This window comes from Pygocentrus nattereri, chromosome 3, assembly GCF_015220715.1.
Source record: "Pygocentrus nattereri isolate fPygNat1 chromosome 3, fPygNat1.pri, whole genome shotgun sequence".
Classification (NCBI taxonomy): Eukaryota; Metazoa; Chordata; class Actinopteri; order Characiformes; family Serrasalmidae; genus Pygocentrus; species Pygocentrus nattereri.
The window spans coordinates 23,916,988-23,931,321 of NC_051213.1; the positions used below are offsets into that span (position 1 = coordinate 23,916,988).

Sequence of the window (14,334 nt, forward strand, 5' to 3'; positions counted from 1 at the left end):
CTTTTTTGAATGTGGCACTTTTAAAGATGCCATGGCAACAGACTAAACTAAACTGCAATAAGTTAATTCAACTGAAAAATGCCATGTGAGTGCACACAATCAACCAAAAAGTAGGCTTTTTATTTGGGTTAAAACAATATGTGGGGTTACAGTGTAATAGTCTCTAATTGATCGAATCCAACGCTACACTATGAACCAGTTCCAACAAACAGGATTGTGTCAGTTTCATTGTTATTCTGATTTTCTATGTGAATCTTCCAGCCAAGGCTGTAAATCTCAAATCCATGTTGGTACCACTTTAAAATAAGACTACCCTTGTAAGTTGTTTATAAAACGTTTAAAATTAATTTAATAATGGTTATTATTTAGGTCATAAACACCTTAAAATAATTAGTAAACAGTTATAGCACATTATTAAAGGGGGAAACTTGAGCTGTTACATCTGACAAAACTGACAGTTTTAAGGGTGATTGATAAAGTGGTTGGTTAGTGTAGTGGGTTTCACCTCTGCCTTCTACGCTGTAGACTGGGGTTCAATCCCCACCTGGGTAAACCCCCTACACTAAACCACTAAGAGTCCTTGGGCAAGACTCCGAACACCACCTTCGCCTACCTGTGTAAAATGATCAAACTGTAAGTCGCTCTTGATAAGAGCATCTGCCAAATGCCATAAATGTAAATAAAGAAGATGGTAAAATAAGCAACCAGCAAGAACTGTGGTTTAGCTACACACTTAAAATGATGGTTCGTTAGTAAAGAAAAGAACCATGAACACTCTCAGAACTCTTTGCATGATTAAAGGGTTCTTTGCATTGTGTAATGGCTCTTCAGATTGATGGTGAAGAGAACCTTTTTGAAAAGCATTCTATATAGCACCAAAAAGGGTTCCTCTATTGTTACAATGTCAGGCTTGTTACCAAAAAAGGTTCTTCGATTGTAACAAGCCTGACATCGTAATAATAGAAGAACCCTTTTTGGTGCTATCCTTTTCACAATGCAAAGAACCCTTCAGACATGCAAACGGTACTTTGAGTTTCATGGTTCCATATAGAAACATTTTCTTTACTAAAGGACCCTTGAAGAATCATCATTGTTAGGCGTGTATATATAAATGCATGTGGGTTCACTATTAGGCAAATATCAGATCACTGTTGCCCTTTTAATTTGTGTGTTATATCTGCTTACTGGTGTTTTATAAGGTGTTTATGGCCTAATTAACAAAAATTATAAACCATTTATAAATGCTTTATAAGGGTAGTCTTATTCTAAAGTGGTACCGGGTTGTCTTTATAAAACATTTTGTAGACAGCTTCCAATTGCATAAAATACACCTGATGAACACTGTGATGCTCATACTTTCTAAGGAATTAGATAAACCACTATATGGTTCCTTAAAATGCATAATTGTCTATTTTGTATAATAAATCCTGAAAAGTGTGGTTTTCAGTGCTGTCATTGGCCAGGCTCACATCAACTATACTGGTCATTTAAGGCTAGAGATTTAAAAAATAATATTAAGGAACTGAAAAAACATGGAGTGATTTTGTTATGTTCTTGTTTCTTTCCATAATTCTAATCCTGTTTAAATCTATACATGTTTAAATGACTAAATATTTACTAATAAACAGAATTTGACCTCAGTCCAGTACACAACTCTAATATTTAGCATATTATATGTTTTGTTTGTCTGCTATGCACTACACTGCAGAGCAATTCTTCTGTTGAAATGAGTTCTAATAATATATAATTATGTTCCTCTTTCTCAGTTTTCTACAGTTGTGGACCCATCAAAGCTGTTAATTGCAGTTTTTGATAATAAAGTGATGTAGAGAAAAGCCTTGTCTTTCAGTAAGACACAAATAAACACATTAGCTAAGTCTTTAAGTCAAACACTACAGGTCATGTTGATGTAATGTTTACCTTTAACATTATAACCTTTTATCAACCTATCATTGTTGTAAATGTTATTATTCTGATTTTTATGCAGCATATTATTAACAAGTAATAAGAAATTTAAACAGCTGAAGTGCAGTGGCCTTATTTTAGCTAAAACACAAAGAACCATTAGTCTGCACTGGGACATGAATAGTGAGCGACAAAACTTCTTCACATTTCATATCAGAGATCGGGCGTAACATTATGACCACCTCCTTGTTTCTACGCTCATTGTCCATTTTCTCAGCTCCACTTACTATATAGGTGCATTTTGTAGTTCTGCAATTACAGACTGTAGTCCATCGGGTTCTCTCCATACTTTGTGAGCCCCCTTTTACCCTGTTCTTCAGTGGTCAGGACCCTCACAGAGCAGGTAATATTTGGGTGGTGGATCATTCTCAGCACTGCAGTAACACTGATGTGGCGGTGGTGTGTTAGTGTGTGTTGCGCTGGTCGGAGTGGATCAGACACAGCATTGCTGCTGGAGTTTTTTAAACACCTCAGTATCACTGCTGGACTGAGAATAGTCCAATAATATCCAGCCAACAGCATCCTGTGACCACTGATGAAGGACTAGAGAATGACCAACACAAACTGTGCAGCAGCAGATGAGCTGTCGCCTCTGGCTTTACATCTACAAGGTGGACTGACAAGGTAGGAGTGTCTAATAGAGTGGACAGTGAGTGGACACAGTGTTTAAAAACTCCAGCAGTACTTTTTAGGCTCATTAGAATAAATTAGAATACAAGAAATAGAATATTATAATTTGGCTATTGCATACATATGCTCACACGCTAGCTAGCACAGACTTAGAGCATTATTGCCTACATCAGCAAATACAGAAAGTTTTGTTCAAAAGACGACCCATTTTCATTCAGAAGGAGAAGTGGCTTAGAGGATGCGTGTGTGTATTTAAGTTTAACTGTGGGACCTGTCCTGTAGACGCAAATTCAAACTAAAAAGCACTGGTACCTGCCTAATTAGCTAAGAGATTTCAGGAATTTTTTAAATCTCACCAGTGGATAAACAAACTGTCATTAGTCAACAAAACAATGCAACTTCTATTGTCTGAATGACAGAACAACATGGGTGGTAATAACACTTGTTTATTTAAATTCCACAATACATCAACATCAGTCATTTTTTTACATATGGTTTAATGTTGTAAGTAGATGTCAGATATTCTTGCTCATCTGACCCTGCAACAGGACATGTACAGAGTGCTAGTTCAGGTCAAAGTAAGAGCTGAGTTTTCAGTATTGTCAACACTGAGATGCAGGAGTGTCCCGGCAGTGCCTGCACAGGGGAGACACTAATTAGACTTTTCTGTCAAACTTTTCCCACAAGTCATGTTCACTCCTGACTCAAAAACAAACCCCGACCCTAACCATAATGACAATTTTCAAAACATAAGCATCCTCTGCAAGTCTTTTTAGAATCCATTGCTGGTCTAGAGGTGAGCAGAAAAAGATTTTTTTCAGTGTTAAAAGTATAAACTTGGTTCACAGTTTAGTAGGATCAATGATGAGGTTTAGTGAGGTTTAGTGGGTTTTTCCATTGAAACTGTAGGCTGAGAGCTGATGGATTATATGTCCAAGCCTGGTCGTGCCTGGGGGTGACCTCATCTTTGTTGTTTCCTCACTGTTATGCCAGCTCTTGGCTTTCCTCAGTGTAAGTACCATTGCTCTCAATGTAAGATTCTATCACCCGCTTCTTCACTCTCAAACAAGTTAAATTAGCTGCATTAAATGTTCTTGAATAGCTGCAGTCATGCTACACACTCAATGAGCAATTTCTGCTCTTTTATTTTACTATATTGTGGTAGCTGCTAAATACTAAAATATTAGACTCAGTACGTAATATACTTGGTCAGTTCTTAATAACTCACATCTTTCTGCATCTTACTATGGAAAAGGCTGTTTTTGACATCATTTTATGACATGTTCCTGTCATAGAACTCATCATCAACAGTTCAATTATCAGTCACGTCATCAGAGACTTTACCCCAAGACTTCTGTCCATGAGTCCATCTATCAGTGACATCATACACATCACACTCTGTCAGTGCCATTACACAACATAACACACAACAGATTGACACTCTCTCTACTTGCAGGTTCATCCATCAGAACATGGAACCTAAAAACATGTCCCATCTTCAATTTGATGGCTGTGCAGAATAACATGGAATAAAAGCATATGCGATTGTGGGAGAGGTGGATATCGGACAAGACGAAAGGTAAAACAGAATTCAAACAAGCAACAATCTGACATACAACTGACAATAACTGGAACACATTCAGAAATTGCACACATTCACCACACCTACATGAACATTGCCTCACTTGGACGCATGCGTGTATTCAGGCACATTAGAACACACATTCTAATATATTAATACTCAATCTTTTTTGTGAACCACTAAAAACATCAACCAGTGGAATATGCACAAAGGCATTGACATCATGAAGTTTATAAAGGCAAAAGCCAACACTGTAGCCCTTTGGGTACAAAAGGAGCATCTTGATGATGAAAGCTGGCTTCATAGTTAGCAAGGGCACGTAATTCAATTCACTAAAGCCTCTTTGGCTCATATTAAATTCATTACTGTGCTGAATAAACTCAGTCAACAGCGGATGGAATCTAAACTCTGTCTTTTAATTAACACTTTGAGGTATTCTCAAAAAAGCATAAGTTGTGTGGACTATTCAAGCAATTTCCTTGATTACATAAAAGGGTTTTATTGGCCTGTGATGTAAAAGTCTACCAGCCACTTTCATCATAAGCTTAAACATTTTGGCATATGTGCCTTCTGAAAAAAAGCAGGCACGCAGATTTAGGTTAGGGCAACATCAAGCATCAGTGTTGGAGGCACACAAAAACACTCAAAGATTGCAGTTCGCATAAAATTAGGGAAGATTTAGAGATGACAACAGAGAACACTCAGTGAAGGGTATGTCATCAGTCAACTTGATGCTTTCTTTGTGGTTTTCTGCCTATGCATGATGTAACCAAAGCTGGATGACTCTTGTCATGCTTTCTTTTAAAACTATGCAAGCAATGCTGTGGGAGCTCTTGGTCCTGATGGATGAAAAAATATGCCTTTTAGTATTTCCTCTAGCATCCATGCTCTAAATGCCCTTTAGTGCACCATTGAGGTGAGCCTCAAGTTTGAGTCCAACTTGAACAAATCTCACAAACACAGTCACACACAGATTCTTTCTGAAAGTGCTCATAAACATTTAGAAGAGCACACAGATGGCATGCTACGTTTGGTTTCACTAAATTGTTTTCCGATATAGATTTCTAAGACTGGATCATAATTTTAGCCAGTCCACATCTATTTATAGTCCTGCCCATAATGCCTTTTCACCCACAAAAATAGATCACAAATTCATGCAAATGAAGAGTATGAAAGACTTCTTGTTGGCACTGAAATATTAGACCACTTTAGAGCAGAGCATGAATAGATATCAGTGCAATGCCTCTTATTTCCTTCTTCTGTCTTCATCTGAGGCAGAGTTTTTAAGTATAAATGCAGTAAGTAAACAGTACATAGCTGATTGACAATACAATTTTGGCAGGCCATGTTACAAAAACAAAATTGAACCCCCCCCCCCCCCCCGCCCCTCCCCCCCGCCAAATCACACTTTAACCACTAAATGTGATTTATCAACAGCAGGTCCATAATGTTAAGTGTCCTTACTACACCAGTGAGAACACTGCTTTAGGCCAGCAGGGTTATGTTGTCTTGTTCTTATGCCTTTCCCAATACGTTTACTCCTGCTTTTCCTCGAGGTAGGCTTTCACTCGCTTGCACACATAGAATGCAGTTAGGGCGCTGCAGCACGCTGTGAAGATGAAGAGTGCCACAGCATCGTGAGCCAGGTCGCCATGGAGACGTTCATACAGGGGCCTCCGCTCGTTGTAGTCGAGGCGTACTGCCTCTATCTGCACCAGTGTGCAGAGCACAAGGAAAACATGAAATATTTGGTGGCCCTGACCAATGAAGTCGCACCGGCCAGGGAACCAGCACTCCGGGTGTGGGTAAGCGAAGAAGTAGGCGCTCACCAAGAAGAAGAGGATCTGGTAGCAATGGTAGGTTACAGCCTGGTCAGTGCAGCTCTGCTGGGAGCTGTAGCAGCTATAGATGCGGTGCAGCACTGGGCTGATATCTAAGCAGTAAGCCAGACCTGAGGGCACCACCTGGAACAACTTGTGGGCAAACTTGGGCAGGCGTGGACTCGCATACTTGCCATAGCAGCATCCAGTACAGGACAGCCAGGCCAGGAATGCAGCAGCGGGCAGGAAGAACCCTTGAACGCGAGCGTGCCATGCCTCCTCGACCACATAGTAGAAGTGAGCCAGGGCACTGCCATACTGATACACAGCCACACCCACGTAGTCCAGGAAGTAGAAAGAGTAGTGAGAGAGCTCAGATTTGGCAGAAAGCAGATGGGCCAGCGAGCTGCAGGCCAGGTAAGTGAATGCGGCTAAAAGCACAATAAAAAGTGGCTGAGCGTGAGGGTCTCGCAAGAAGTCCACGGTTTCAGACACTTCCTGGAACTTCACCAGGATGATAAGAGAGGCCAGCAGGTGCGTCCACACATTGACCGTCTCATTGTGCCTCTGGAAGAGTGTCAAGAAGTAGTAGCGCCAGCTCTGGTCAGGTGGCCGGTAGCCCGTGAGAATGTGAGACTCCTTAAACACCCAGGGCACGTCGTTGACGGTCACGGTGCAGGGCAGCTTGGGGAAGGCGGACTCCAGCAGCTGGGGGATCTGACGAAGCTGCTGGACGTTGATGAACAGGCGCCCAATCTGCTCCATCACTACTGTCGCCATGGTGAGAGGGAACAGAGCAAAGCACTCTGGGATCTATAGTGTTAAAAAAAGAATGACAAAGTGTGAGCGGTCTTTCTTCCACAGTGTTTAAGACAGTTACTGGCAATGGAGGAAGACTGAGTGACAAAAGCAAGTACAAAGTGGAAACCAATACAATTACGAATCAGCCATGTACAACAAAGCGTAAATAAGCAGGAATGTGAGCTACAGCACGACTTCTCTTTCCTGAGAGATAATCTCTCAACGCCAAACAATGAATGGAAACAGGTTACGTAACGTCACCATGCAGTCACCGTGAATCCGCGTGCGCTTCTTACGGTGCTTCAGTTTTTTTTTGTTTTTTTTTTTGTTACCAGTGGACCAAAGCCATTTACAACTATCTATCTTTGTTTTCAATGTAATCCCCTACACCACAACGAGCCCTGCAGACAGTGTCAGTCAGCAAAGCCATGTGAATAATTTAGTGATGGCATCCGACAGGCAGACAATGCTCCTTTCTCCTCAGATCCCGAGCAGGAACCGAATGGGTTAAATCACGGGGAAATGTGCTGGGTGCCTTAACGGATAAGCAGTGAGGGGGAAAAGGCAAGAAACAGAAGGAATAAAAAGTATTTTCCCATAGCCGCAGACCGTTAATGCCCCCGGTGATAACTAAAATGAACTAACATCGTTCTTTATTATTCTCACAGTCACCTCAGCGCTGCGGGTCCACACAGACCACAGCTACACTGCCAATGTCCTCTCACGGTCTGCATTTAACACAGTTAAAGCCCTCAGTAAAGATGGCTAAATCACATGGATGATATTTTCTCATTACAGTTGTCTAAGGCTCGTGAGAGAAGTGTTGGACCTGGCTTACCTTTTTCAGCAGACAGTCCGCTCAGACGGGGCAAAGCATGTAGAGGTGACTTCTTTATGCGCATATATGAAGGCATAAGTCATAAGTACCATGACGGATATGAAATATTTGCAGCTAAATTTTTCGCTACGGGTGAGGCTCCTGTCAGCTCCCTGCAGAACCAGATGGCCGAATTGAACGGACTGTTTGACAGACAGGCGGCTTAGCCAATCAGAACGCCGTCTTATCGTGCCTCGCTGCTCATTGGCCAATGGCAGAGGCTTAAATTCTGCTGCAGCCAGTAGGATGTATGAGCAGAGTGAAACCAGCCCACCCTCTTCCGCTCAACGTCGCCTGCTGAAAAGGATGATTCACAGTGCAGAAGGCGTTGACAGAAACCCTGGTCAAGGCTGGGATGACAAATCTCAGTGCTGCTGGAAAAATAAACCTCTATGACTGAGAAGGATCACCTTTTTTAGGTTTTATAACCGTTTATGACACAACTCTTTCACATATATTAAGCATATGCACAAATAGTGCCCTAAACATGTCAATACGACCACATGCCTTTAGGTACAAACTCGTTATTATCATGTAATAGCATTACCTCGAGGCTAAAAGCCAAATATGTGCTTTTGTGATTCAAGATTTTGTGTTTGTCTAAAGCTTTTCTGGCACCAGAGGGCTAGGTCTACTGTGTAAATGCTTATCTCATCTCCTCTCGTTGTCCACGCAGGCGGGTGACGCTCACAATGTGGCTTTGTGAGGCTTCTGTGTGAATAGACCTCCTTCATCATGACTTTAGACAGCAGGTCCAAAGTCTTCTACTTTCAGCAGTAGAAGATGTAGTGATTTGCTAAAGAAACAAATTATCACATAGGACCTTCCTTCTCTTTCATGCTATATTAAGTTTATATACTGTAGATTGGGACTTTTGGTTATCCTAACAGCGATACTAACTACTTATAATGTAAGTGTAATGTAATTATGTAAATAATAAGCAAGCAGCTTGGACAAGGATATTTCAGAGCTTGATAGTCCCATAACTAAGCATCTGCTTATCATTAATGAAGAACAGAAAATATCACCAGAAGAAACACACTCGCAACTACTGAATTACACAGACAAAATCATATTTAATTCCCATGCCAAACAGGAATCGCTGTCCATGAATCAGAATTGAGTACATAAAATGAAATGAATTATTCCATTACTTTACGAAATGGAATATCTGGACTGCCAAGTATTACAAGGTGACTGTCTAGGCTGATTTAATAATTCAGCACTTTTGGAATCACAACTGCAAGTGAGAAATATTAATTATGTTGAATTAAGTTAAATAACATACATATTAGAAATAAATAACATATATACTTTTATTCAGTGTGGTACATGGAAATACATAAATGACACTTACTGTACGTCCAGTGTTGTCCTGAATGGCAACATGCAATGTGTAACCCTCTGTCATATGGTCTCAGCATAGTGATGTGCAGCATTTGTATTGCATATGTAGAATTTGATCAAAATCCACCAGTATGTATTCATCAAAATTGTCTCATCATAGACCACTTGAAACAAAGTTTTCCTTTAGAATGAAAACATGTTGTGCCATCAAATGTCACTAGGTGTCAGCAAATGCCAGCCTGACAAGACTTGATATAGATATTGCATTGCCAACATTACCAAAAATGTCCCCTTATCAGTCCAATACTGATTGGTACCAATTAAAGTCATACTGGTCAGTCTGCTGAATATTATTACCATGGATCTTTCTCAAATGTTTTTTTACAGCTTTACCAATAAGGTAACTCCTGGAATGTGCTTATTGTTAACCAGATGGGCAGAGGGTTACACAGACAGGCAGACAGATATATATCAAAAAATCATTTGTTCATATTTGAACATCTACAAAAAAGGGGCAGATCCAAAACTGTTACCATAACAAACAACTGTGCAACTTTATTAAGCTCAAAGTATTGGAGTTTTGACATAAACAGGTACAGGTCAACTTGCACAATGCAACAGACAAAGTTAGAGACCTATTTGTAACACAGGCATGCTTCCCTTTAGGGTAAAACACTGCTTATTTTACAGGTCAAAAGCGGCAGTTGGACAAATCTACAGGTGGTGGGGATGCAAAGTAGATCTGAACATGGAAAGATGAAAAGAACATTGTGCACCTGCTTCTCCCCTAAATGTCAGATAAAAAAGTGTCAATAACACAAAACCAAACACATAATACTGGCCATAATGGAACAAAAATAAATCTTTGGATACGTAAAAAACCCAATACTATCCCCTAAAGTGAATAGAACCAAAAACCAAAAAGACAGAAAACTCAGTTCTCCTCATTTTCGCCTCCGTCTTTCGTCTCTTTGTTCTTTCGGACTTCTTCGATTTTCTTGTCCTAAAATGAAAAGGTAAAGAGTAACCACAATATCATTAATATATAATAGGATTTAAGGCTTTGTGTTAAATTGGAGCAGGATGTTTAGGTTTTTTATTAAATGTAATTCTGATGTCTGTTTTTCACCCTGAAGTTTAATAAATGAAGTGAACTGAGAGAGCTCACATATGACACTTACCTTCTCCTTGAACTTCTCATTCATTGCAGCCATCTGTTTTGTGCGATTTTCTTTGTTGGCTTCCATTTTCTGGTTGAGCTTCTCCTCTGCCATCTTGCTGAAGTTGTTGTTCTCCTCCATCGCTTTCTGGAGAACCTCTTTCTCATGCTCTCGCTTCTCAGCCAAGTGCTTCAGGACCTCTGCCTCATGATTCTGATGTGAATAGATAAGTATAATGTATACACATAAAAAACATATATAATTTATTTTATGAGAAGAGCAAGACCTCCTACATCTAAACAAAAGGATGAGTCAGGAAAGAATGAAAATGTGTACTACATTTGAACAAGTAACATAAAAAAGTAGATTATTTTGCCAGTACAAGTCTGTTCTCACTTTGCGTCTCTCCTCTGCTGCCTCCAACTTCTTCTGGATCTCATCCAAAGACACCTCCTTCTTTTTCGGGGTGGACAAAGGGAATTCTCCTTTGGCATCTGGTGCCGAGGGGCTCAGAATGACCTCAAATGCTTGCCCTGAAGCACGCTTGTCCAGCTCCTTAACCTGCATATCTATAAATGTTAAGACACTCCATTTAGTAACTACAAAATGTGGTATCCATTCCGATGGTGGCTTCTTTAAGCTGACCGTCATAACAATATCTAGAAAACTGAACTGCAGGCTGTGTAAAAGAGCAGTTTCCCAGATTACCTCCAGAGGACGCCATTTCACTCTCAATGTGGTTGGCTTCAAATACCTACAAAATAAATGCAAATAAAGGACATTAACATCTGAAAGAAAAAATATGTCATAAAGTGAACCCAGTTTCTATTTGATGGCCCAACACAACCAGTACATCAGTGACTGAAGACGTGCATGCTTTAACAGCCTTGCTACAGGTCCTGTACTATCAACAGAAACAATACAGGATCATCCCACACCTAACCCTGCAGCAGCTTCTGCACAACACTCTGTGCCTAATACATCTGCTTAAGACATCAGTTTACATGCTCTGAAATGCCAAATGATGTGACATAACCTGAAAACAGCTAAGCTCTTGGCTCTGATGTTCAAACGTCGATGTCTGTCTCTTGGGTATGCCTGGACTGGCACAGGGCATATAATGATGATGGTCCAAATATTGAAGGAGAATCATTCAATTTGACCACATACAACAATGTAACGATGTGAATGCAGAAGCATTTATGCAGTGTCTTGTGCCTGGTCAGTGGTGAATGATGTGGTGTAGCCTGTGAGCATGGGCAATGGCAGTCAGATCTGGGAGTGGTGTCGCCCCATCAGACAAGCCTCATTTTCTACTGAATCGACGAGCAGAAAAAACCTCTGCTCTGATTTTACAGGGGCAGTCCAGACAGAAAAACAAAACGGTAAAATGTGTCGATTTTCCCTCAAATAAATGTGTCCTCCTCGGTTCAGGGCGAGACGAGCAATAATGAAAAGGGTCGCTGTCACAACAGGCTGAAGCACATACAATCAAACAGTGCCGCAAGGTATTAACCTGCTATCAGTGCTAGTAGGTGAAAACGAGACAATTGACGCTATAATAAGTGAGAACGACCCAAGCCATTACACAACCAGCCCACTAATCGATGTAAGGTGAGCTAAACGGCCGCCGGAGGATGAAAACAAAGAAGATTGTGTGCGGTGGACGAACAAAGACGGGAGCAGTCTCCTCCAGCCGATCTCAGAGACTTCACTGAGGATGACGATGGTGACGGCAGCAAGACTAACACAAATGATAATTTAGACACAATCCTGTAGAAAACACGTGCTAACAGCAGTCGGACAGCATCATTAATAGTAGAAGCAGCTATATTCGCTACTCCCATTAGGGCGTGTGACGATGAATTCCACCCTCAGCTGGGGGCTTCACTTCTTACCAGACATCAATACAATACGAGCCACAGTTACACCAAATGATCAATAAATGACTCGAAACAGTGATTCTGAAATGCGACCCCTTCTCGAGACAGCCAAGTTAGGATTAACCGATGACTGTCACATGGTGTCACCAAACCTGTCACACCCAGCCTCGCTCGTTTTTGCATGTAAAATTGCATTATGTAATATTAACTTAAGCAGCGCAGATATGCTGATGTGAAAAGTGTAAATTGCATTCAGCTTCAAGCAGATCAGATCTAAGTAGCTCACTCTCTCAATTTCAGTGGAAACAATCACTGGCAGGTGCTCGAAGAAAGAAAGCCTGCAAACAAAGACAAAGACTCTGCTGTCTGACATTTCATGACATCATCTTTTGGCATTTTTACCCCACGTATTTTTTAACCTATCAATGCCAGAACGACTCGGTGAATCATGAAATAACTGTCAAGATGAGACAATATCTAATATCTAACGTAGCTACGCCTTGTAATGCAGACACAACTCGCTTTACTACAGATTCAACGGCCAAGCCGTTCTGAGAGCCAGCCTACCAGCTAAGAGGGGCTTCGTTAACAGATCCACTTTGAACAAGCAACATTTCACATTTTTCACTAATTTCCAACGACAAACCCTTTGTTCTACACTGGTAAATCAATATCGAGCTCAATTGAACTCAGAAGTACCACTGAACCTCTACAACACAAAAAGGTAATCACTACTACAACCAGACTGCTAACATAAATCACTACATTACTGAGCTAACCGACATTAATTACTAACAGCAAGCTAACAAGTTCCCCTTATTTGTGGAGTTCACCGTCTGCTTTAAACACTGGCTATATTTCTGTTAATATCTTACATTTAAGCATGAAAACACGATTCGTTTAAAAATAAGACATTACCAGGTTCAGTAACAACACACTTTACCGAAAATAGAGCTGTATTGCTTACACACCCACCTCGGATGCTGTTGACAGAGTCTCTCCAAGCTCTCAGTCTCCTCTCCGCGGATTCACTCAGCACCGCGGGAAAAAAGGACCAGAGTCGGCTACGTCACGCTGGACGCGGCTCTGATTGGATAAGTGAAAGCAGCGAATGTGTTCTAAGAATTTTGGGATATGTAGTTACATTTAGAGCTTCGCGTATGTTTGTGTCCTGTATTCTTTCTGCCCTCACGATTAGCTGTTAGCTACGTTTTAAATCTTTGGATTGACATTTTTCAAGGTTGGAGACATTCATTCATTCACTCATTCATAAGATAAGATAAGATAAGATAAGATAAGATAAGATAAGATAAGATAAGATAAGATAAGATAAGATAAGATAAGATAAGATAGTCCTTTATTAGTCCCACAGCGGGGAAATTCACAGTATTACAGCAGCAGCAGAGTAACAGGAGTAAGGCTCTCAGTAATAGAAATGGGAACCAGTATAAACATTATCAACATTATAAATAATAAAAATTAAAGCTAAATCTCTAGACTATTTACAGGAAAATAAGGATAATAATAAAATAAAATAAGAGTTGCATAGGAATCTGTATTGCACTTAGCATATTGCACAATGAAGAATTTTCACATTCTGAATGCAAATGTATATTGTATGTGTGTGTGGTCTACTGGGAGCAGTGCTGGTTGTACAGTCTCACAGCAGCAGGAAGGAAGGACCTGCGATAGCGCTCCTTCACACACTTGAGGTGAAGGAGCCGGTCACTGAAGGAACTGCCCAGTGCTGCCAGAGTCTCACGCATGGGGTGGGAGTTGTTCTCCAGCATGGATGCTAGCTTGTTCAGCATCCTCCTTTCTCCCACCGCCTGCACTGGGTCTAGAGGAGTCCCTAGGACCGAGCCAGCCCTCCTGATCAGTTTGTCCAGATTCTTCCTGTCTGCAGTGGAGATGCTGCCGTCCCAGCAGACCACTCCATAGAGGATGGCTGATGCCACCACTGTGTCGAGAAAGGTCCTCAGGAGTGGCCCCTGCACTCCAAATGACCTCAGTCTCCTGAGCAGGTAGAGTCTGCTCTGTCCTTTCCTGTAAAGTGCAGCTGTGTTGTCTGACCAGTCCAGTTTACAGTTAAGGTGCACACCCAGGTACCTATAAGAGTCCATTTATTCATTCATTCCTTTGTTCGTTTGACATAAAACTGAATTTTAGCAACCTCAAAAATTCTGTTAATTTCTGCTTTGTTTAATGTTTGACTGATATTAATGATTAAAAAGTTAAACTTAAAAGTGTGTGAGTGTGTTTTAAATAC

The 14,334-nt window shown here is 40.8% G+C and overlaps 2 protein-coding genes across 2 annotated transcripts; both read right to left on the reverse strand.

Moving 5' to 3' along the window:
- Nucleotides 1-3,025: 3,025 nt before the first annotated feature.
- On the reverse strand, nucleotides 3,026-7,835 carry paqr7b (progestin and adipoQ receptor family member VII, b). The gene is made up of 2 exons (XM_017724071.2): nucleotides 7,637-7,835; nucleotides 3,026-6,810 (listed from the first exon to the last, which is right to left on the reverse strand). The coding sequence occupies exon 2, from the start codon at nucleotides 6,775-6,777 to the stop codon at nucleotides 5,713-5,715; it is 1,065 nt and encodes a 354-aa protein (XP_017579560.1). The 5' UTR covers nucleotides 6,778-6,810; nucleotides 7,637-7,835; the 3' UTR covers nucleotides 3,026-5,712.
- Nucleotides 7,836-8,977: 1,142 nt separating this feature from the next.
- stmn1b (stathmin 1b) lies at nucleotides 8,978-13,145 on the reverse strand. Its single transcript, XM_017724072.2, has 5 exons — nucleotides 13,041-13,145; nucleotides 10,891-10,936; nucleotides 10,579-10,751; nucleotides 10,204-10,395; nucleotides 8,978-10,025 (listed from the first exon to the last, which is right to left on the reverse strand). The coding sequence occupies exons 2-5, from the start codon at nucleotides 10,904-10,906 to the stop codon at nucleotides 9,957-9,959; spliced, it is 450 nt and encodes a 149-aa protein (XP_017579561.1). The 5' UTR covers nucleotides 10,907-10,936; nucleotides 13,041-13,145; the 3' UTR covers nucleotides 8,978-9,956.
- Nucleotides 13,146-14,334: the final 1,189 nt, after the last annotated feature.

Bases quoted from the DNA above. Each gene is read 5' to 3' on its own strand.
- stmn1b (XM_017724072.2), bottom strand. The intron at 10,396-10,578 runs GTGAGAACAGAC...TATTCACATCAG, and splicing joins CAGCAGAGGAGAGACGCAAA to AATCATGAGGCAGAGGTCCT. The intron at 10,026-10,203 runs GTAAGTGTCATA...TTTTCATTTTAG, and splicing joins ATGAGAAGTTCAAGGAGAAG to GACAAGAAAATCGAAGAAGT.
- paqr7b (XM_017724071.2), bottom strand. From the start codon at position 6,777: ATGGCGACAGTAGTGATGGAGCAGATTGGGCGCCTGTTCATCAACGTC.